The sequence below is a fragment of the Lonchura striata genome, chromosome 15, assembly GCF_046129695.1.
Source record: "Lonchura striata isolate bLonStr1 chromosome 15, bLonStr1.mat, whole genome shotgun sequence".
Classification (NCBI taxonomy): Eukaryota; Metazoa; Chordata; class Aves; order Passeriformes; family Estrildidae; genus Lonchura; species Lonchura striata.
Genome location: NC_134617.1, coordinates 9,552,624 through 9,576,996, shown reverse-complemented (window position 1 = coordinate 9,576,996; position 24,373 = coordinate 9,552,624). Strand labels below are relative to the sequence as shown.

At 41.8% G+C, this 24,373-nt stretch overlaps 1 protein-coding gene across 1 annotated transcript; it reads right to left on the bottom strand.

The window, feature by feature from the left end:
- Positions 1–8,898: 8,898 nt before the first annotated feature.
- On the bottom strand, positions 8,899–23,997 carry PPP2CA (protein phosphatase 2 catalytic subunit alpha). Its single transcript, XM_021549547.3, has 7 exons — positions 23,778–23,997; positions 12,718–12,927; positions 12,050–12,223; positions 11,785–11,874; positions 11,328–11,489; positions 10,454–10,572; positions 8,899–9,716 (listed from the first exon to the last, which is right to left on the bottom strand). Exons 1-7 carry the CDS (start codon positions 23,877–23,879, stop codon positions 9,644–9,646), a joined length of 930 nt encoding a protein of 309 aa, XP_021405222.1. The 5' UTR covers positions 23,880–23,997; the 3' UTR covers positions 8,899–9,643.
- Positions 23,998–24,373: the final 376 nt, after the last annotated feature.

Genomic DNA, 24,373 nt, shown 5'->3' with positions numbered 1-24,373 from the left:
AACACCTTGTTCATTGGGGCTGTTCTCTGAAGAGATGGAAGATTCAACAGATTCTCAGCTAGGAAGAACAGCCTAAAGCTCAGCTGGTAGCCTGGCTGCTCTCCATCAGAGCATATCACACAAACAGGCCTCTGTACAAATTCCCGAGAACCGTTGGAGGCGACTGCCTGCCTTGGGAAGCTTGTTCCATGGGCTTTAGGATGCTGAGCAGCTTGTTAGGGCAGACTGAATGCAGCTCTGATCTGACTTTGTAGGTGGATCCAGGTCACCCCTGTGGTCCCTTCCAGGCTGGATTGCTGTGTGCTTCCCTGAACTCTTCCCAACAGCTGAGGGAGCAGCCAGGGGGCAGGTGATGCTCAGCAGCAGACTTGGACACTAACAGAAGTTCCCCAGAGATCCTGGTATTGATAACCACATAAGCTCTTTGTTCACCATTGAATGGCACCTTATTTTCATTTTTAATTTATATGTATCTCATATATAGAGTGTGAAACCTCCAGACTACATCTAACATGATTTTTTGATTGTACCAGCATTGCATTTACCTCTTTCTTCCTCAATCACACCATCTCATACTCCTGTGCTGAGAACTACATTCAGTTCACTAAAAACCATTGCCTTTATTTTCCTTAAATTATTATTTTTTATTTATACTAAAACTTTTTGGTTTAGAGAATCAGACAATAACAGAAGGTGGCCAGTGGAAAACCTGTCTACAAATTCTAAAGCCCCTTTCCCAATGTTGCCGAAGACCAAGGTTTCTGATTTGGCTCATGACCAGCAAGCACAAGCTCACAGACTACAAATCAGGCTCAGCAAAGGGGGGATGGGGTTTGTGCTCAACACAAGAAAAATATAATGGACTCTAGAAACAGGCAGAAAGCTAAATTCCATGCTTAATTATAGTTGTGCATAAATTTAATTCAAAATTATACTGCTGATTATACTTGGTACAGTTCTCTACAGTTTTCCAAAGGAAAAAATTCCATCCTCAGTGAATTTTGAATCCTACTGTTGAATTAGAAGTTTGGGAAAGTTAAAACAGCAAAAACACCCCACACCCCAAAAAGAGACAGATGGCTGTCACAGATAGGCTATAATCACACGACAGCACCTCCCACTGTGCCCTACATATCACACAACAAACCTCCCCAGCCACTCCAGATGCTTCCCGTTATCAGTTGTGAAAAAGCAGCTGCTGCAGGGGCAATAGCCCAAGTGCTGTGAGTCAGGCAGTATTAATGGCACAAAACCCCTATCCCTGGCTAAAGCTGCGAGGCAAAAACAAGATTGCTTAAAAAAAGGAGTGGCCCAATTTCAATTGTTCCACACACAGGTAATGATTGCACTGCAAATAATCCTAAAGCTGAGCATTCCTCTCCTGAGTGCAGGGAATCACACCATGTGTCAGCCACGGGTAAATTACAATTAAGGGCCTTTGACCACTGAGAACATGAAGGAGGAAGGGAACAGCTTAACACCAAAGCAAATACCTGAAAAGATTTGAGCTTGATTTAATGCTTAATCAGATCCAGAAGAGCCCTGACCTACATATTCACAGCATCCCTGGGCTGCAGGTGCAGCCAGTTGAGCAGCTATGCAGCCACAGGGGAAGAGTTTAACATGCTGAATGTGAGGGAGCAGCCTCCTGGACACAGCCCTGCATCTGCTCCACAGCCTCACATTCCACTTTGACAGAGAAACAGCATTTTTTTTAGCTGCTGGTGGTGATTTAGAGACTGGAGGTAACACTGATTATTTTTCAATACAAATGTGATGTGGCATTGTAAAAGTCTAATGACAATCAGGCTTGAAAGAGCTCAGCTTTGCTTCATCAACAAGTTGGAAAAATCCACAGAACTCATCCTGAATTCATGGAACCAAGGAGAGCAAGCCAGGGAGAGAGCCTGGTATGACAATGGAATCTGAAAAAGAATCTAATTTACATGTAGGCGAGAATGAGACTTGCTGCAAAAAATCATCTTTTTTCAGGAATACAAAAGATGAGCATTTTTTTAAACAAGCAGCCACATCAAGTTTGAAAATAATTGAACTGACTGGTTCAGTGTAAAACCAGAAAACATCAGGATTATTCATGTGAGAGAGATGGTAGAAGGACACTGGCAAGCTCAAAGGCCACTGTTTTTTAAAGCAGTCTTGGAACAATGCAGCAGCAGAAGAGGAAAATTCTTGTTCTCAGTACAAGTCTGAAAAAGCTAATTATATAAAAAGCTAATTATTGCATTTCCACTTCAGAAAAATTTATATTGAAGCAGCATCCTTTAGAAGGTGTCACTCTTCATAGAAGTTGTACCCCAGCAATGCAAAATGGTGGGTGGCAGAGCCCAGCACTTGGGTGAGAGTCCAGGTCAGAGAATCAGAGAATCCTAGAATGATTCAGGTTATCAGGGACATTAAAGCTCATCCAGTTCCAACCCTCTGCTGTGGACTAGACCAGCTTGCTCAAGGTCCCATCCAACCTGGCCTTGAGCACTTCTAGGGATGGGGCAGCCACAGCTTCTCTGGACAGCCTGTGCCAGGGCCTCCCCATACTCATAAGCAAGAATTTCTTCCCAACATCCAATCTGCTCTCCTTCATTTTAAAGCAAATTTCCCTTGTCCTGTCATTCCAGACCCCTGTCCCAAGGTCCCCTTCAGTTCTTTTGTAGCCCTTTTAGGCACTGGACTGAGACTTGGCTTCTCAGGCCTGTCGGGAGCCTTGTGTTCTGCAGGTGAGCACCCCCAGCTCGGCTGCAGAGCAGAGGGGCTCCAGCCCTCAGAGCATCTCCAGGGCCTCCTCTGGTCTTGCTCCAGCAGCTGCAGGTCCTTCTGATACTGGGGATCCCAGAGCTGGACACAGCATGGCAGGTGGGGACTCTGGGAATAGAATAGACCCCAATGGACTGACAAAACCGAATAACCAAATCCTGTCAAGCAGACACCAAGTGAGATTTATTTTTTTTATCAGCTTCTATTCCTTCCTCTAACAGCACTCCCATTCCCCTTACATAACAACGGGAATTCAAGATAGTTTAAAAAACTAAAGATGAAGAGGAGGAAGACTGAAAATAGAAATACCTACCTCAGACCTATTGCAGCACCTATTTCCTAATCTCACCGGCACTCCACCTCCCCATATTTAAACAGTGATGTTTCTACCATCCTCTGAAATCATCTGGAGCGCTCTGGGGGAGCCAAGCCCGGATCCTCAGGCTGCCGAGGGTGAGGGTCACCCAGCTCCCGGCTCGTTAGAGCGGAGCGGAGCGGGTGGCGGCGCGCCGCTGCCGCAGGCGGGGCAGTGCCGCGCGGTGGCGCCGGGGCTCGCTGCGAGGCACCGGAGCCGTCAGCGAGCGCAGCCCCGCGGAGATGCGCTCCAGGGCATTCCAAGAAAATGAAAAGTGCAGACTTTCTGTAGGTGGCCTTGAGAACGACCTTCAGTGGTACCGTATCAAACTATAAAAATGCTTGATATAAACATAAGGGGAAAGGAACTGGCTTAGCTTTACAGAGCTGCCTGGCATTGGTCTCCAACACTGGAGCCGTTCAAAGTCGAAAAAAGCAGATTCTGGGCTGGTTCTGACGACACAGATGATAATGAGCAGTTGCTTTGAGGTTTCAAAGTCCATGGGAATAAATACAGTACGTTTCAGAAGTCAGCTTTTTAAAATGCATTCAAAACATTTTAAAAAGGGATTCCAGGGGAAAAAGAGACAGTCCAATAACGTTTTGAGATGGCTGAGCTAAAGCTGGATAAACAGAACCCGTCACCAGCCTTTCTCTCTCCCAGGAAGCTGTGGCACCCCCTCCCCTGGGCATTGTCCCTGCTCCAGCAGCGGCCGGCTGTGTTCCTCTTCCCTGAGGACAAACACAGTAGTGGAAAAGGAGCAGAGCTGCCTGAAAAGTGGGTCAAGCATGGAATTAAACACCCACTATAGGATACTCCCAGGCAGGGCTTCTTCAGCTGTGTGCTCCCCCACCCACCCCCCTGCATTTTCCTTAAAAAATAAAGAATAAAGAAGCAGAATAGAGCAGCCATCATTGCTGACTCCTGCACTGATGGCCACTGTTGGAACTCAAAATGTCTCTCAGACATTTTTAGAGGTTCCAGGCCTTGGTCAGGAGCATTTTAGACTCTGGCAGGCAGCTGGAAACAGCTGTGATTTTGAGTTTGAGCCATGGAATGAGTTACCAATTTTGAAGGTGGAGCAAGCAGTCACAAAGGGTTAGATAGTATAGTAAAAGTAGTTACAAAACAGAGGGGAAATTTTTTTAGTATTGTACAGGGGGCTTTTAGCACCTATACAGAGGGGTTTTTACTTTGTACATGGCAGTCAGAAGTTCTAACATTGAGGAAAGTGGGCTGATCCTGTTCTTCCTCCTTCTTCCTTGCCTCCATGTTCTTGGTGATGCTGGCATTTATGGATTGATTTAGAGTATAAAAGCATATTGTAATATAGGTAGTAGGTATTGCGGGAAAACTATAAACATGTAATACGTAATATATCATATAAAAGATAGCAGCAGCCCTGGGTGGGGAGAGAGAAGAAGACAGCAGAGAGGATGTCAGGGTGTGTGTGTGCCTCTGCCTGGGCCGCTGACCAAACCGCAGTAGCCAGAGAAGAAAATCTGTTAGATAACTAACAATAAACTGCCTTGAGACCAAACAACAGGAGGCTGCGGAGTTTTTCTTTGGAAGCACGGGTTGGAGGAGAGACTTTACCACCACACGAGACCCCAGACCAAGCCCGGGGTTCTCACAGGCCACAATAAAGCAGGTTTTTTCAGAGCAAGGTTTAGAGTTAGGTTGGATGTAAAGGAGTCTTTTCTCAAGCTCCTGAAAAAGAAAGGCAGTTGGAAGCCAGGCTAAAGCCTTTCAGCCCAATCGATCGTGCAATTATCATGGTAAACAGGACACTGCTCTTTTACAGTTCAGTACCTTTGGTTTTAAATGCATAATCTGGAAAACAGCTTATAGATTAATAGAAATTAAACAACAAAAAAAACCAAAGCAACAAAAACAAATCAAAAGAACCTAACCTCCAAAAACCCAGATGTATTGGGGGAAATCTACTGAGGAAGATATATACAGAAGTCAGGACAACCAAAAGCAAAGCTTGAGTTTAATTTATACAACCTTGTGCAATGATACGAGTAGCTGCAAAAGGAGCTCAAAATCACTTTCCTGCAAGTTCTGATGTAGGATGCTCACCCTGATCACACTGCTCCTCCTCCAATTAGCAGTCCCAGGTACTATAAGCAACTAATGTTTTATACATTATTTATACCAGCAGCAATCATTATAGTCTCTATCCCAAAGTTCTTTTCACCAGAGAGTAATTAAGAGATCAGTAGTTCAACTCATCTTAAAGACTAAAGCTTTTCAGCTCCAGCACAGGTTTAAAAGGCTAAAACTTGCAGCACTGCTTAATTTAAAACCAAAAGTGTTGTTTCAGCCGTTTTTCCCTGTCCATATGCCAAAGCACTCTGGTCCCTTGCTCAAGAGAGCAGCCTGCCTTTATTCCCATCCAAAAGGAGTAAAGCCAAATGAATTAGAGCACCAAAATAACTTTTTGTAAAACCACAGAAGGCTGACTCATGAACTGCTGACTCTGCAGGGCTTTGTTGGTGTGTTCATGAGTACTGAAAGATTTCTACACAGTCCAGTGTGATTTTTACTTAACACTTTACCTGTTTCAAACCTTCTCCCAGAACTTGCAGAACACCAATCCTCTGTGTCATGACTGCCATAGCACACACAAGGCATCCAATGCCTTCTACAAGGCTTCAAAAATCACTGCTTGCAGACATTTTGCTCCAAAAATCCAAACTCATACAAACCACGAGTACTGTTGCATAAAACATGGAACATGTAAAAAGCCGCTTTTCAGGCAAATTTGCTCTAACCTGAATGGCAACTCTTAAAATACATTAAGAGTTTCCATGAGTGCTCAGCATCCAGACAAAATAAGCAGCAATTAGAGCAATAAATGAGCGTGGAACAGGTGTGTAAGGAGATAATGAGAGTGAAGACACACTTTCACTGAATTTGGAGCAGCATTTAACTTGAAAATTCAAAATTGTGATCGCACTTGCATCTTACAACCATTTTTCCTGAATGAACAAGAGTGCTTATTCTTCAGCCCTCTCCCAAGGTCACAGCTCCTCCAAGAGCAGGAACTGCACTCCAGTATTACTGTTTATTTAACTGTAAAAAAAGAGCCAAAATAAGCCCAGCACTAGCATAGCGGTTTGGTTTTGTCTTGTACAGGAGGAAATCCTTTACCTTTAAGAGTCAGGATAAATTTTTAAATTGTCAGAGCAAAGACTTGTCCCAAGGTCCTTGAAACACAATTGATTTTTAAAAAGTACTATGCTTCTTTTTACTACTATAAAAATCAAAATAAATCCCATGGAACATGGATTGGTAGGTATTGGCACCTTTCAGCAGTTTTTCTCTTACTGGAGGAGCTTTCGACAGGAACTGGACCAAGATAGAAACAGGTGAAATGTCACAGCTTCCATTAGCAGGATGTCCCCTCACCACTTTTCACAGGGCAGAATTTGTTCTGTCACCATCCAGACACAGGGGGAAGAAGGCAACACTCTACCTGCACTCTCCCATGGATCCAGTATCTTGCCAGGGTATGATCAGAAGACCTAAATGAGGTAACATTGCCCAAGCACTTGGAGCAGGGATACTGAGTGTGTACAGCAGCATCGGCAGCTAAAGCAATCAGAAAAGAGCACCAGGTGACAGTCACACACATTGGTTACCTTGGACAAACATCCCCCTGCAGGGGCAGCTTGGGCAGCAACAGAGCAGGGACTGGGGCAGCAGCCAGCCCCAAGCTCCAGGGGTCTGTAATGGGAGGGCCATAAGTAGAGGAACAAAGCACAGGGTGGAAATAGGCAGAAGAAAGGTGCATAAAGAGGGTGAAGGGGGGAAAAAATCTGGCAAATCTATCCATCTCTGTATGTATATAATACATACTTGATTTCATGGGCCCTTAGTTCTTGAACACACCTGCAACAGTTCAGAGTGCTCACTTTGACATGAAATGGCCAGTGACTTATACAAAATGAAATTTGGAAAGCTTAAAACCCTCCCCCTTTGTCCAAAAATACTCCTGGCTCTATTCAAGTTCTGAGAAAGAAGAAAAAAAAAACAGCTCATGGAGAAGTACAGTTTCATTCCCAACTGCCTTCTGATAATCTAAACCCCAATGTCAGCCCTCCCCACTAACAACTGGGTGTGACATTTCCACTTCAACACTGAACTACCACAATATGGGAGTTCCAGCTGTGCCTCTATTTTGTACTGCATGGAATGCAGCAGGCAGAGCAGAGATGGAGGAATTGCCAATGATCTCCAAACTCTGCTCATTTCTCTGCAGCCACCAAGCTCACAGGCTGAAGCAAAGGAAGTTTGTGCAGTACCAATCAGTTACCAATAAATCAAACCCCAATTATCTATATCTTTGTTTCTTCTCTTGCATTTTCCAAACATGAGTTTAGCTGCTCAGTGCTCCATCACAGCAATGTATTTTTTTCTTCACTGAAGAAAACAATGTGGTTTTTGCACTGGAATCTTCACACAGACCATCACAACATAATTATAGAGGAAAGCACAAAAACTGGAGTGACTCCAACATTGTCCATGGACTTTACTAACAAGCACTTGGATTTGTGTACAGAAACTGAAGCAAAGAAAGGACTGCTCCCTGCCAGAGCAGATGAGTCACACCAATTAAAGCAACAAGAAAAGCAGAAAATAGGGCAAAGTCATTCCTCTTGAAGGAATGGTGTCAATGAAAGCACAAAGTCCCATCTACACAAACATAGAGAAAGACAAGTGACAGGAATGGAACATGAACTACTCTCAGCAAAGGATTGTTTTAATAGTGATCAAAGCCAAAGCTCCCACTATACTAAAAAAAGCAACTTCAGATGCACTTATTTTAGGCATGCACTTCTTCCTGTACAAGATCAAACTACAGCAGACTGAGCTCTCCAGAAGCCATTTGGAACCCAACAGGACTCAAATTCTGCTGAAGGAAAAGCAACCACTTGAGCCCTTCTGAAAGGGGATGAAGCAATGCTTGTTGAAATGCAGCATCTTCTTTTCAAGTTAAAGAATTAAGTGGTACTCCAACTTTTCAGAAAAACATGGCTAGGACTAGACCTCCAGGCGAGTTCAACACTTGCAAAATTTGTGTGTTCCCTTAGAAACAAGCAGTGTAAAAAACAAATCTCCATGTTATTACAGAATCTACACTGTGCCCAAGAAACTTAAAGTCTCAAACAATCTGAATATTAAGAGACCTTCTACTAAGTCAACAGCCAGGTACATAATTTAGATGTACCCAAGAAGTTTCACACACAAGCCTCAAGAAGGTTTAACATTTGAATTCTGGCTTTGAACCAAATCATCAAATTAGGATTCAGATTTTGAAGTTAGTAGAAAGGAAATATTTAAACAGAAGTTAACATAAACCACATACCACTGTTTTTCAGAATGGAAGCCTGGGCAAATACACGTAGCACTAAACTTCAAGTTGTTTCCTTTAATATTTACAAAATTGGTTTTATTCTTAGTTGTTCAGAAAAATTGTTTTTTAAGTATTAGCACCTACATTGTAAATTACTCAAACTTAGATTTACACTTGAAATAAAGCCACAAGCAATCAGTTAAGCGAACTTATAGTCTTCCATTTCTGAGCATTTCAGTAGAGCACCAAGAGGGAAAGAGCAACATGTGAGTAACCAGCAAGCTGTTCTCAGCTGTGAGACACAGGCCCAGGCACCTTCCTGGGACAGAATTCAGAAGGTCAGAGTTTTCCAGCACACTCCAGATTACCTCAGTTTTACTTATTTAGAAGGTGGAAATTTCTATGCAAGTTTATAAAATCCATCCAGCTACATGTTAGTTTATTAAACCACAGTTGACCTGAGATGCAATTAGAATTTTGACATTTTTCCATACTTAGTTCACAAGTTTATTATGAAAAACACTGCAGCTCTGTCCTGCAGTAACATTGTTTTACAGAAAAAAACAGTTCTGTTCAAAGTAATTCACTATCCTTGGACAATTACAAGGGACAATATGGTAGGGCAGAGTGGAAAAGGGAACTGAGTGCAGACAAAAAAAAAAATCAATACAATTAAATTAAACAGTATTCCCTGAAAATAAAACAGTTTCAGAACAAATATGAGGCCTCAGTACTTATTTTAAAAATGTTCTTTAAGCTTCAATGATTGTTTGCTGCTACCCTTATCTACAGTCATGCTGAATAAAGCTATAGCTAAATGGAAAGTTAAATGTATTCACGAGGTGTTAATGTCTACATCTTATTATTTGCAGTCTCTCAGAGAAAGCAAAAGTAACTACAAATAGCGCTATGCCAGAAACTGGTTTCTTGACCAACAATGTTGCTTCAGCATGCAATGAACTGGTTCATTCTAAAGTGGTCACAGTTGTTGATGACAAGAGGCTTTGTATTGAATATGGCACGTCTTTTGGTCCATGTGAAAACAAAGTTTGAATGTTAAATATTTTCTGACACTTTGGAGTTACTGTTGCTCTTCCCATTTTCTTTAGGTCAACATATGGTTCATGGCAATACTGTACAGGTCTAAAATCTCTTTACAGGAAGTAGTCTGGGGTGCGACGAGTAACATGCGGTTCACCTCTGCGTGGCGCCGGGTCAAACTGCAAACTGAAGAGACAGACGTCAATGAAAACAAGAGCTCAGCTTACGTTCAGGTATGCTCTAGCCCTGAATTGCAGAGACTCACTTGTGTTAAACCACTGCTCCTCTAAGTTCTATCAACCAAGTTTTAACTTTTCTAGAACATGTTCCAGCTCTTCCACTCCTCTTAGTATGTACTTTCAACCAACACATATTAAATTCCTCTTACCATGAAGGTCTGGGAAGAAATTAATTTTAGCTTTAAGACTCAAAGTGGTCGAACTTTTGTATCTATTAGAAAGTTAAAGTCTTGAGTTATTATCAAAGAGGGCAGTTTGCATGGTGCTTTTGTCTCATTTACTAGTAAAGTTGCTGCTGCAGTAGTTAATTAGAAATCTCATTTAAAGACTTGACATCCCAACACCTGAAGAATTCAAAGATTGTTCAAGTCCCCTGCCCAAGACTGGAATGCATTACCTTAGATGTCACAGACTACTCCTGCTCTCAAATCACATCCCTACACTGTAAGTCCAGGTACTTATAAAAACAACACTGAGGAGTCTCACTTTAATGTGATAAAAGATCTCAACAGCAACTGTTCCAGAGGCTTGACTCCAAGACTTTAAATGTGACTAACCCAACAATTCCACACTCGCTCCACCTCCCGAAGGCTTAGAGAGAGGAAGAAACCCCCATACTTTAACATAATTAAATGGTATCTTAAAATCACAGGCAACGCAATTCTTATTTTTAAACATACTTACAAGGAATATTTTAGAGTATCATCAAGTTCCATAATTGCAGCCTGGTTGCCACAACGGTAACAATAGTTTGGAGCACTGAAAATTGTTACTACATTCCGATCATGGCACCAGTTGTACCCCTGGAGAGGATGGAAAAAATTATTATGACAACCAAGTTACTGTGCCCCATGCAACCACCTGACTACAAACCAGCCTTTTAATGCACACAGCCCTAAGTGGCATTTGTAGGGTTACTTTAAATAAGCTTAAGGCTGTATCCTTTTTTTCTCTTCTGGAGAGAAAAAGTGTAAAAAGGAATTTTGGCCTTCATAGGTTGCTTCCTACTAGTAAATATGAGCTAGATATTAAAAAAAAAAACAAAAACAAAACAAAAAACACCTAGCAATATTTCTCCATTGCATTAGCATTAAATAGTTAAAACAGCAATTCTGAAGTACACAATCCACTCTAAACCTTCAACTGTGATCACTGAAACCAGAGTCCAGACATACATTTAAAAATCTGAACTGCTGGGAGTAACTGGAGACAAAGAACAAAAGCACACATCCAAGCTAAAAATAAAAATTACACCTTTTTTCAAGAGACACACTTTAAAAACTTTTAATCTACACAGAAATGCAATACCACATGTAGTACCAAAGCCTGGTTTGAGATATTACTGTACATTTTCAGGAAAACAAAGCCAAAAAAAGGTTATTCCACTGTCAAACTCCTTCAGCAGCACATGAATGCTGTCAATGTCAAGTTTCTGGAATATTCTTAGCTGGATCATCACCTGTCACAGTAGCATACACACATCTCTGACACATAGAGCATGGAATCAATGGACCAAGGACACAATCCAAAGTTTGTACACACAGGCTGTCCTGCTCACCTCCATTACCAACTGATGAGCTCTTGAAACCAACGTAAGGCCATTAGCATGGTTAAAGGTTTCTGAAATATCCTGTCCAAATGTATAACCTGCACCTCGAGGAGAAATTCCCCAGCCACCACGATCATCTGGATCTGACCATAGCAAGTCACACATTGGACCCTGTAAGAGATGTAGATGATGTTTCAGAGGTGAAGTGCAAAAAACCAAAACCAACAAAACCCAAAAATGCTTGCACATGCACCACCCCTGCACAACTCTTTTAAGACTTAGTATGTTTCCTTCTTTAAGCAAGGACATGCCTCTCATTTTTCCTTTTAAAAATCCAGAACAGGAAGACAGCAAGCACTTTAATATTGCTAAGCTGATTTGAATTTCATTTTCAGCCTACAAGCTTAACCCCCCAATACATGCTGAATCATCAATCTCACTGGCTTAGAAAATTACTTTTCAGTACCTCATGGGGAACTTCCTGCAAGCGATCAAGTGCTCTGATGTGATCCAGTGTATCTATAGATGGAGAGAGGCCACCATGTAGACAAAAAATCTGCAAGTTAAGAAACATGAAGTTTATTTGCATTAATCAGTGCCCTTGGAACAGTTTAGAATAAATTATGAGAAAATCTGCATGAGATTCCTTTGAAGATGAGAGCTGACAGAATGCAATGTTAAGAACTCCCTTTACAATCAAAACCATTCAAGTTTGTCAGATGTCAACATACCTGGCCATCCACCAAGGCAGTTAGAGGCAGGTAATCAAAAAGGTCTGTAAAGTACTTCCAAACATTTGCATTTCCGTATTTCCTTAAACATTCGTCATAGAAACCATAAACTTGTGTGATTTGCCTGCTTTCATGGTTCCCCCGAAGAATTGTGATACGTTCACGGTAACGGACCTAAACAGGAGAATTTATTTTAGCACATCAATGAGCAATTCTTCCCCAGAACAGAATTTGCACTCCTCAATCCCTGCCACACATCAATAAAGCAACTAAAACCAAACCATTCCGAAAATTGAAATAAATGAGTATTTTTTTCCCCTTAAAGGCTATTATTTAATCTTCAATGGCCACTTACTTCCGAGTTTAATTACATGTTGTATTTATTATTACTAGGGGACTTCATTACACCTGTGCATTAAGCTGATCTCTCCAAGCAAATTCTTAAAGATTGCTACTTAGGCAAGTAAAACAAACACTCATTTCAGATAAAGCTCAGGCTTGCACCTTAACATTTTTTTTTTTTTTTAATAAGTAAAACTAAGAAAGCTAAGAAGTCAGTTTCAGTAGCTCTAATACCAATACAGTGAAAATCATAATAGATATTAAGTGTAGTAAGGATAGTAATGATATATTTTATATAAAGCTGTAAAGCTGAGAAGCAAAGTTACCTTAAGAGCTACAAGCAATGTGACTGTTTCGACTGAATAATATCCTCTGTCAACATAGTCCCCCATAAACAAATAGTTTGTGTCTGGTGATTTGCCTCCAATTCTGAAAAGTTCCATGAGGTCGTGAAATTGTCCATGGACATCTCCACAGACTGTGACTGGACATCGCACTTCTTGTACGTTGGATTCTTTTGTCAAAATTTCTTTAGCCTATAAGCAAAAAAGCACATAAAGGGTGAGTTTGTCTAGGAAGAGCTGTTTTATCCAAAGCACACTCTACCACTTCCAACTCTGCTACCTGCTCTCTGTAGGAGCTTTTGTCCGTTCCTTCCCTCCCTGAAGCACTTGAGGGAGCAGTTTACTTAAATGCCATTTATCTTAAAACAGCATTTTACTTTATTAAACCCTGTATTAATAATTAGTAGTTGCATGGCTACTTTTCCTCCTTGAGGACGGTATCAGAAGCAAAACTTCAGACTTTCTATAAAAATGGTTCTGCAAAGCATAGAACAATGAATATAACTACTGGAACTTAAGAAGTTTTTAAGTATTTTGAAAAACTGAATCTAAAAAACTTGGCGACATCTTACTTCCAAAAGCCCAAACTCAGACACAGCCAAAACACCACCAATACCTTGGCACTCGCCTGTACAAACATCTTCAACCCACCTGCAAAGGCAGAGGGGTCCTGCATGAAGCAGAATGAGAACAAACATCCACTGGTACCAGCAATTACAGAGCAGGCCACTACTGCACAAGTTCTCTCAACAAGTTTTGTGATTAAACACAGACTAATAACATCAAATTGTGTCTTCATAAACCAGAGGTGGGTACGCTGTTTGTCATCACCATTTTTTCCCCAAAAATTGTAGATATCAAAGTTGCAGACAAAAGTAATTTGGATGAAGAAGCACAGGCTAAATATAGCACCAGAAAGGTAATTTTGAAATAATGCAAGACAGTTGTTACAGTTTGTTCTCAGAACAGTCACCAGACGCATGCCACAATGATTTGCTAAATCAAGAAGCTATTAAAAATATAAATAGTAACAAGTTTACTAGTAACCATCTACTAAGATTTCCGTGTTTTTCAAGAGTCAATGTTCCTATTAAAAAATGATCCTTTTTTACCTCATTAACTCAATTACAAGAAAATATATAAAAAATATATTCTATTCTATAACCCAAGTTGTCTATAAGAAAGTGGCTGACACTCCCACCCAAAAGTGGTGTCACTGTCCCACACATCATCCTGGCTGACCACCATGGTCACCACTTCAAACAGAAACAACACCTAAGTTTAATGATGAAAATTCATTAAATTCAATGTTTCATTGCAAAGAAATAAAAAAAAATACAGCATGGCTAAGCACCCTGCACAACATAAAGCTTTAGATGTCACTCTGCAGACATATTCACATCAAAAGTCAGTCTCATGTGACAGTTTCCACTTGCACTGTGCCCAGTACTAAAGATAGGTCATTCCTGGTTCGTGGTCAATGCTAAAAGTGCAGATGTATTTTAAGATAGCCTGACTTGAGTTAACTTTAATGACGTGACACTCACCGGATGTTTTCAAGGTGTTTGAATAGCCTTAGCCTCTTCTAATACTCCCTTACATTCTGAAGCATTAGCCAGTTTAATTCTCCTTTAGACAGAGAACATCACAGATGCTTACAGGAGTTTGATATAAAAAACCTACTCTTTAATGAGAATGTTTCTACCACTGGATTTTCTTAACCCACTTGAAGTACAGCACAAAGAATGCAGCATTCATTTTTCATCAAAGGTATGCAGTGTTTGTGCTGAGAATGGCAGTTCTTAGCAACTGCTTCCACAGATTCTGAAATATTAAATCACTCAGATACACACATGACCAACCACACAGAGAAGTCAGACAGCTACTCTGATGGAAAAAGACTGTTCCAGGTCAATTTGCAAAACAGCAACCTCTGTTTAAATCCTGCAGTGGAGGAATGCTGGTGCAGGGATTCCAACATTTCCATGTTTTCAAACCAGTTTCATGCAACACTGTGTTATGAACTGTTTGGTTCATTTATAGTCTTATGTCTCACAGTATTAGAAGTGGCACATACTCAAGTGCTTAAACACTCTACTTGGCTCTATAAAAGAGCATCAGCAGAGCTGAAACTAGAAAAAATAACATCCTGAAAGCAAGCCACCAACAAGCAGTCTGCTATATCCCAACTTTCATAATAAATCAATTCCTATAAGAAGTAAAAAGTAAAAAATAAAGGACTTTTAATACACCATAACACAATACAAACACAAGTTGGTAAGACAACACTACATTTAATACTACAATTTCACAATGGCAAGTGATCACTAATACTACTCCTGCAGTATCTATGCCCCAATCTTGTACTGGATCACACACAGCAACTCCACCTGGTTCCACTCCCTCTTTTTACTGATTCTTGAAGGTGCTGCTCAGTCAGCACATCACATAACTCCCTCCCCCTACGCATCCTCCTCTCCAACAAATGGACTTCCCATCAACAGCTCTCCTACACTTCCTCAGGGAGAAGAAGCAATAGAGCACTCTTCAGCATCCTTCAGCAGAAGGCAGAAAACTCCTTGATCCAATCATCTGACAAAGGAGAACCAAGACAGATACACACACACAAACCCCTAAACTTCAAACACCACAGGACCTATTGCCACAAAGGATAATAGGGCAACAACGCAGTATTTTGACATCAACATTTTGAAACATCCAGGCTTCACTGCCTATCATCAAGACAAACGATAAAATTCATAAACAGATTTTCTCAAGCACCTATTAGTTCTTTTGTTCTCTGCCTTTTTTTAGTTCTTAACAATTGCTACTATTAAGACAGCCCTGAACTTCTCTACACCTCTTAACACTTAATTAATCTTTTTTACATAGAAGAATACAACCACAAGTCAAACTTCTGTGGTGCAGGATACTTAAGCAAAAACTTGTTAACAACAACCTACCATATTACAGTTGTAAAATCCTGCCTCTAAATCAGTTTAATTATTTTTTCAGCACTACACTCTCAGACTTCAAAATAAAGTGCAAACACATACAGAATAAGACTGCAAAGACCACGTTACTTCAAGTTGATAAATGCTAATTTTACAGACAATTACTAATGAAGTCAAAGACGAAAAACACACAGCTGTGAGACAGTTACACAGGAAGAGTGTAAGAACCAAGTGCAATGCTGTCATAAACACTACTGCTGAGGTGGAAAGTCACATACTTGACTCAGAACAATCTCAAAGTTCAAACAACAAACAATAAGTATCAAATTTCAGCTTAGTCATAGTCACTGGAATTCATTGTGACTTGATACTGGCTTACTCAGTCATTTCTCTGTGAAAACTTGTACAATCCCAAGACTTAACAAGAATAAAACCAATATTGGTTTAAACACACAAGAAAACAACCAATTTTCACTTCACTATAAAAAGAGTAGAACTGCATAAAAACTCAACCTACCACTTAAGAATTAAACCATTCATGGCCTGCTGCACTTCTTCTAAAGACCCAGCTGAACAGTACCAAGCTGCTTTGGTGGCTCTGTTTACAAAGCACATAGGTCTGCAAGATGCTGGTCTTAAAACACAAAGATCAGTTTCATTGTTTTAAGACGGTACAAGGATTTTGAAAAGATGACTATTAAAGTCACTACCATGCGATTTTAAGATCCTCAGTTTATTTAATGAAATGCATGGGTTGTATGCATGCAGATGTATCTCTTATTTCCCTTGTACCCTCCAAATATTTTTATCCTATATGCTACAAATTAAGGCTCAGAGTTGAGTGCCATAAAAGCCATAATCCATCTATTTTACCTCCTCAACTCACTCTGTGCTGAGGATATGCAAGTTTCCCTCACAAGCAGTGTACATCATCAACCTCGTCTCACAGAAATAATTTCCAGTGGTCCATTTCTACAAAATCCTCTGAATTAATCTGTACCCAAATTCCTCTGTGTTTCCAGAATATACCAGATATTTCTTAATTACTCTGACCCCTTCTTAGGTCCCTACATTCTAGCATGAGCTCCAACAAGTAACCAATTATCTACCATGAAAAACTCTGGGGCACATAGAAGAAAATAACGAGACCCAAACCAAACAGTAAATACCACTGTCTCTGTGTAGAATTGTAAATCAATGCTTGAAGCAGCACTATGAACCAGTCATCAAAAGATTACCACTACTAACTCAGTAAAGAAAATACAACCATTATTTTAATTACACAACACAGCCCCAAAGTCATGGTTGCAGATGGTAATGTGTCATTCTTGGCAGACCAGAATTCACACCTGCAGCCCACCATGCTGCCTAGTAAAGTGTGTAATGAGAAGCATCCACTGTAACCAAGAAATAGTTATTTGTAGTTACCATACAGATATTTTGATGAGATTGAAGACTTCAACCACACCCATAATTTCCTGTCACCAAGGTGCACAGGATGTGACTAAAGGCACAATGATCAGCTAATTGAGATGAATACTGGTTTTAGCTGTTCAAACATCATGACCTGGAAAAGGTTCCAGTTCCAAGCAAAGTCATCCATTACAGTCAGCAATTCTTCTGCAGAGTCAATGCTTTTCAATTTAAAGATTTCCCTGCTCCTCACTTGGGGAGGAAAGAGAGCAGGTTCAGACAAAAGATGGACTTATTTTTTAAAGCAAAAGGTGTTCTAATTCACTGACATTTTAAACAAAACTAGATAAATTAAGCCTCCAATAATACCCTTCTGTGAAGGAGGCATGGCAGTGAGATTACACATGACCCAAATGGGAAACTGATTTACACTGAACTTCGCAATCCACTAAGGAGTTCAGCATGAATGCATAAGTAGCAACGAAATTAAAATACAAGGCTCCTCACTGACATTTAATTATTTAGTATTCCAAAGTAAAATCAGGATTTCCATCCACATAGAAATACTGAGCAGCAAAATACTCTTTTGCCAGGACAGAAGTGGATGCATCTGCTTTCTCTCTGGATTTGTGACTACACCTACACCTTCATTTCTAATCTCTTCTGTTCGGTGAAGGTGAAGAGACCAGGTTAAATAGAAGGTATTAGCCAACCAAAAGAGCAACCCCAATGCCAGGACTGCTGTAAGATTAAAGTAAGACCACCACTTTCCTTTATTGCCTGTAAATTCTAGGAGGCCTACAAGAAAGCATGCAAGCAGCAAACTTCTGCCAAATAACCCTCCCTTCCTTTGTATTACAAAAGTAGGGACCTACACCATTGGAAACCTTGATAGCCCCCTCAACATTTCCATATGAAAAGTTCAGTAGTGTCTTATACGTTCAGAGTAACTGTTAAGTGTTGTTGCCCTCAGAGGCAAATCTAGAAGGGGAAAGGCTGTTAATCAGTAGTTGACAAGAGCAGTGGGGATAGAAAGAGGGTCTTCTGAAAGATCTTATTATCATTAAATTGAAGAAAAATAATATAGGAAAAATTTCTTTAAAAAAACATAACATGTCAAATAACCAATGAACCCTTATGCCTTCCTTGCCTCATGGGAGCTCCAAGGAACACATCAATAACAGCAATGCAGGAAGATGACCACTTACAGGGATGTTTCTCAGTCCTCTCTGTAGAACAACCTGTACCCATTTTGAATCATTTATATTAAAAAAATACTACTCCCAAACTAGTTGTGCCTGACATCAACAAGTCCAGCTTCATGAAATTAACTCAGAAAGTTTCCAACCCTTTTGTTCCAGTAACTCCAACACAGCCATGCTACAGGTCAGGACACCAGTTTGAGGACAGCATGCCAAAACTCAAGAAAGAATTAGAACCAACCAGCAAATCAGAAACACCTATATTGGAAAGCATGTTCAAAATATTCAGCAGAAATATTGGAGACCTGGCTACTGAGTAACTGAGCTCTCTTATTCATTCTTTATTCATTCTTTACTTAGGAATAAACTTTTTCCAGCTTAATATATACTACCTGAAAAAATAAAAAAAGAACTTAACAACAACATTACTGAATACAGCATAATGTTTAAGGGTTCCTAAGCAAGAGTGAAAATTCAATCCCTGCTCCTGTGATTCCCCTCACACAGATCTGCTGTACAAGGCTAGACACAGCCAGACAGGTTTGGGTTTTGTGCTGGGCAAGGCAACCCAGGGAAATGGCTTAGAAGTGATCACAGAGCAGTACTGTCATCACATCTGAGGAGGCAACAGCCTCAGCACAGATAGATTTGGAAGAGGACATCAGTCCTGGAGCCTCATCCATGTCTTCAGCCTCAAACTGGCACAACTCAAGTAGGAACTTTGACTTAGGAGTGCTTCCTGCTGTTAGCTTAAACTATGCCCAAAACAACACAAGTATCTTTCACTCCTACTTGATCACAACTAATATTGCAACTAAAAAGCAAAAAAGCAAACCAAACACCGCACTGCTAGCACAACCCAATTTTTACAGAACTTACTAGAATTGAAGAAAAACCCAACCCAGAAAGCTGCTGATGGCACAATCACTGGCACATTCAAGCCTAAATTTTTATATATACATCAAGATGTTCTATGTGAATCCAGACAAGGTGAAAAGGCTGGTGAGGCTGACACTTCAAATGCCTTCTGTGGAAAGAGACAATTTCCATTTTTCATTATCAACCATAACATAAAACAAAATAAAACACACACACACACAAAAAAAAAAACAAAACAAAAAAATCCCAAAAAACCCACAAAAAAACCACGAAAAAAACCTCACAATAAATCAGAACACTGGGCATCAATTTTTTTAAAGTCTTCAAGAATAATCTAAAACACAGTCATTTAAGTGTTCCAAAAGGCTTTGTACACTACACTTGTAACTCTTCAGAGATAGAAGGTGTAACTACGTGGCCCCATCAATGACTTGATCCCTAGGTACGTTCAACAAAGGAGCCCTAAACCACCCTCTAGTCTCCCGGAGCCCCTTGAACAGCTGCTGAGGGGCCCTCCTGCCACTGGCAGCAGCACTCCCTTGTTACAGAATCCAGAAGCCAGGGCAGTGGCAAGGCACAACTGCAACACCGCACATTCCTCTTCTGCCAGGGGCAGAGGAACACAGAACCTGCCTAATGCACAGCCCACCACTCAGGGCATACTCTCACTACCTGGGAATTCTGTTAGGGCAGGTTTCTTGGCTGATTTACAGCAAGTTCAGACAGGAACATTAATTTTCACAATCACCTTAGTCTGAAGAATAGTTAGTTATACATGATGGATATGGGAATACAAAAGCTAGCTAATGGAAAAGCCTCTGCAAATGCAGCTGGAAATAGTTTAAAACATCCACTTCTGGCCAAAATAATCAGCTAAGAAAGGCAACTCCTGAACAGCATAGGAAGCAGAAGGGAACACGTGCCTCTGAAAAAAGTTGGACAGACAGCTCAGCTTAAAACACAGGAGTAGGATCCACAGAACATATAAGTTTAATGTATTACAAGAACTGAACTTTGATTGCACAGGCTTTTTTTGACCTAAAAGAAAGCTTCATCGGAAACATACTTGTCCTCTCAGAATTAAGTCACTCAACATAAGCTAAATGAGTTTGCGTAACTCACACAGCTGCAGTGGGTAACCTTTGGCTACAGAACATCTAACTTGGAAGACCAGATATTAAAATGAAAATTCTACAACAGGAAAAAAAAATAGAAAAATACACCATGAACAAGGTACACGCCAGATAACAGTACAGCCCGGAAACACATCTACGCTATAAAATTAGCAATGGCGACAAATCAAAAAGCAAATGTAACCAACATCATTGTTACAGATAAAAACTGCAGGAGTCAAACCTTGAATGCCTTTACCAGTATCAGCCCTTCACTTAGTTGAAAATATTTTGGCTAGCAGCACTATCTATTCAAAGGCATTTCACTAGCAATTCAAGAACCCTGAAACGCTTTACACAGTAATAGATGACCAAATACTCTTCCCTCTCTCCAAAAACTGGAGATGCCACACTCAAACTCCCTAAATTACAGAGTAGTGTTTTTGAGGGAGTGGCTCTGATACCTCTGCCTACACCTGCACTAGATACTTTCTGCAATAACCAAAGCAAACTCTATCCAAAAATTCACCTCAATCCTTTGTGCAATTTTAGACTGTCATCCCACCTCCCTGAGCTATGTGCCACACCCCAGTTCCTGTGATAAAGGGCATCTATACACAGAGACAACAAGACCATTTCCCTTCACTGTCACAATGTATGGGAAAGAAACTAAACCAGCATCCTTTCATTCAAAATGGCCAGTAGAAAACCTCTCACCTGGCAATAAAGGACTTCCTTTCACCTCTGCCAATAAACAATTCAGCACTAACAGGACAAACACTGCTGACATGTAACAGTAACTGGACTGGGTATATTTTGACCACTTCTTTAGAACTTGCATTTCTCAAATGCTGAAGCAAAACACACACAATCGGCTACTCAACTGATGTAACATTAAACACGCAGCACGTACTAAGCCTAGAATTATTTAACTGCCACTCAGAGGTTGATTATTTCAAATCATTTGTGAAAGTATAATGTATTATTCATGGTTACAAATTACTTCTAGACTTCAAAGATGTTTCTGCCCAGTTCCCACCACCACCATCACCCAGGTAACCAGGTTCAGTGGAAGACACACCAAGAAAGTAACTGGGATGCACAAATGGCCACAATTATTATGTTTATAAAAACCTGTTAATTTCTTCAGTTATCAATACTGAAATACGAGAGAGCCCTTAGGCTTATTCTCATTAGAGAGGCACCAGTCTGCACACAGGAAGCCCCAGCAGATCAAGAAATACTTGTCAGGGAGATCATCCAATCAAAAAGTGTTATCAGGAAAAGCCCTCTTTTTTTTATATATTGTTTATTTTAACTAGCCCCAGTTGTAATTCAATATGGTGAAGAACAACACTCTATACCTAAGTAGCGTCTTTATCTGTGCTTTGGAACAATAGCTGCATTTGACACTGTCCATAAGCTATTCATGAAAACCAGCCTTTTGATGTGATTATATGCACAAAACTACTTAAATAGCCCAAACAAAGAACAATCCAGTGAGATTTCTGAAAGTCAGTGCTGGGAACATGGAAACACATTAAAGCAAGTGCTGTCCATCAGAACAAAGGTGCCGAACTGAGCTCTCATCCCACCTCCATGAACACAGTGGAGAAAAGAAGATGGTAAACTCAGAGTTCAAGGGCCTACTTCCAACTCCTTCCATCAGCAACCATGAACAAACTTAACTACTCTTAGCATAAAGTCCAAGTAAATCCACCTGTAGTTATCAGCAACAAATCAACTTTCCCTAACATCACCAGCCCGGTGGCTGAACTCTGCACAGTGCTGACCACACACTGGGCACACAGAGAGAACTGCTACCCCACCCAGAGCTCCCCTAGAGCCAGCCCAGCCAACGTGAAGGCTGCTGCCAAAGAACATTGCGATTGGCAGATTTCTCTTCCAGTTTCATGGTCTCTCATCTCAACACACAGAAGCAGACACCAAGTTTTCTTTGCTTTTTTCCTTTACCATCATCCTGGTGATGAGCATTGCACATTTATCCATAAATGCAGCTCATTTCCATTCTTCACTGGGAAAAAATGATAATGTCATCTTGTGCAACACTGATGACTGGGACTGTATCTTCTGAAAGGAATGTCTTGTGGTATGCCTGCTTCTCACTGAACCAAACCCCCAGTACATCAAAAACTTTTTGTACATTATACATCCCTCATGGTCCTGCAAGTTACCACAGAACCCCACAAAATGGGGCCATATGCACCCACTCCTGTGGGATTCAGGACTCAGTACCCATCAGTTTATAAACGATGGTAAGTGAAATACTTGCCTCTCACAGAAAGCAATACAAGGAAGCAGCTGGACCGCCGTCATTGGAGACGCACATGGAAATAGCCAGGCGGTGACACTGCCACTCGCTTGCAACAGCCTTTAAAACACACAGCCTGGACCAAATGGAAACTGTTGAGTTGCTGGAATACAAGTGAACTAAAATCTGTACTGGAGCAAGAGCTGGTCTGGCCAAAATCACTGCAAGTTCTTTATTAAGTTCATGGACAGTGATCTCAAATCAATTTGCTTCCAAAACAACCTGGTGTAGTATGTGAAAACATGATTCCAATATTAAAATATTCTAGGTACTTTCTGTGGCATGTACATAAGCTTCTTTAGAAGCCAGTACATCCATCACTTCATATATTCCTTAATATCCAGTTCCCAAAAAATTTATAAATATACCATCTTTCAGTCTAGAAATACTTAAAATCATCAGTAATTAAAAAAAAAAAACCAAAAAAACCACCACCACCACTCCTCAACTATTACGTTACATCCAGAATCAGAATTCGACTGGAAAATGCCTCTGGATTATATCAAAACAAAATTTTCCTGCATTTCCAAAATGCAATCTGTCCTAGGTTGGCTTTACAACCTTTCTAAGCTATGAATGTCTCAATCAACACATTGCCCTGTAATATCCACGTCTCAAACCATCACCATGAAATACGAAATTATATTGGAACTCGAATGTTTATTCTGTGAATTTCGTGAAACCCAGAACCCTACTGAGGGAAACCAAAACCCCAAAGCTAATCTACCCTTCAATTAGTTATAAACGTGTCTGCGCTTATTCATATAATGAAAAATACAAGAAAAAAATCAAAGCAAGCAGCTCTTTACCGCGTGTAATTTCCAAGCGCCTACCACAAGCTTTTATTTTCATTTTACTAACTCACGCTTTTGGGGGCTGATTTAGTGCTTTAACCGGGGGGGTCTCTCGGGGGTCTCTCCCGAGGATCCATCGCGGCCGCGGCGCCATTTTAGGAGGCGCTGAGCGGGCGGGAGGCGGAGCCGAGGCTCCGGCACAGCCGAGGGGCCGCGGCTCGCCCGGCCCCGGCTCCCGGCCCGCTCCCCCCGCCGGGCCCCGGCCCCGGCCCGCCCGGCCGAGCGGCACCGGCACCGCCCCTGCCCGCAGCTCCCTGCCCGGGCCCGCCGCCTCCCCGCCGCCCCTCGCCGCTCACCTTCTCGCAGAGGCTCTTCACCTGCCCCTCGGACAGCTGCTTGCACTCGTTGAGCTGCTCCACCCACTGGTCGAGCTCCTTGGTGAAGACCTTCTCCTCCATCCCGCTCTCCCCCTCCTCCTCCTCCTCCTCCTCACCGGCTGCTGCTGCCGCACCGCCCCGCGGGCCCCTGCGATCCGCGCTCCCCACAGCGGCGGCGGCGGCCGCGACGCGTCAGGGCGGGCGGGCGGGCGCGGGGAGAGGGCGGCCCGGGGCGCTCCGGCTGCGGCAGCGCTGCCGCTCCTCGCTCCGCACCGTGTAATGGCCGCCGCTGCTGACGTCACCGCCCCGGCCCCGCCGCGGGGAGGGGGACGCCGCGGGAGCCGACGGCGCGTGCGCGGCGCCGGGCGGGGCCGCGAGTGCGCTCTGAGGGGAGGGGGCGGTGAGGGCGGTGAGCGCGCCCCGGGAGCGGCGGGAGGTTGTTCTCCGTCCCGGTTCTCCTCCGTCTCGGTTCTCGTTCTCCTTCCCGGGTTTGCTCCTGCGCCCCCGGGGGCTGGCCCTCTCCCCACGGAAGGGTCCGTTTGAGGGGCGCGGCGGGAGCCAGGGCACTGCCGTGA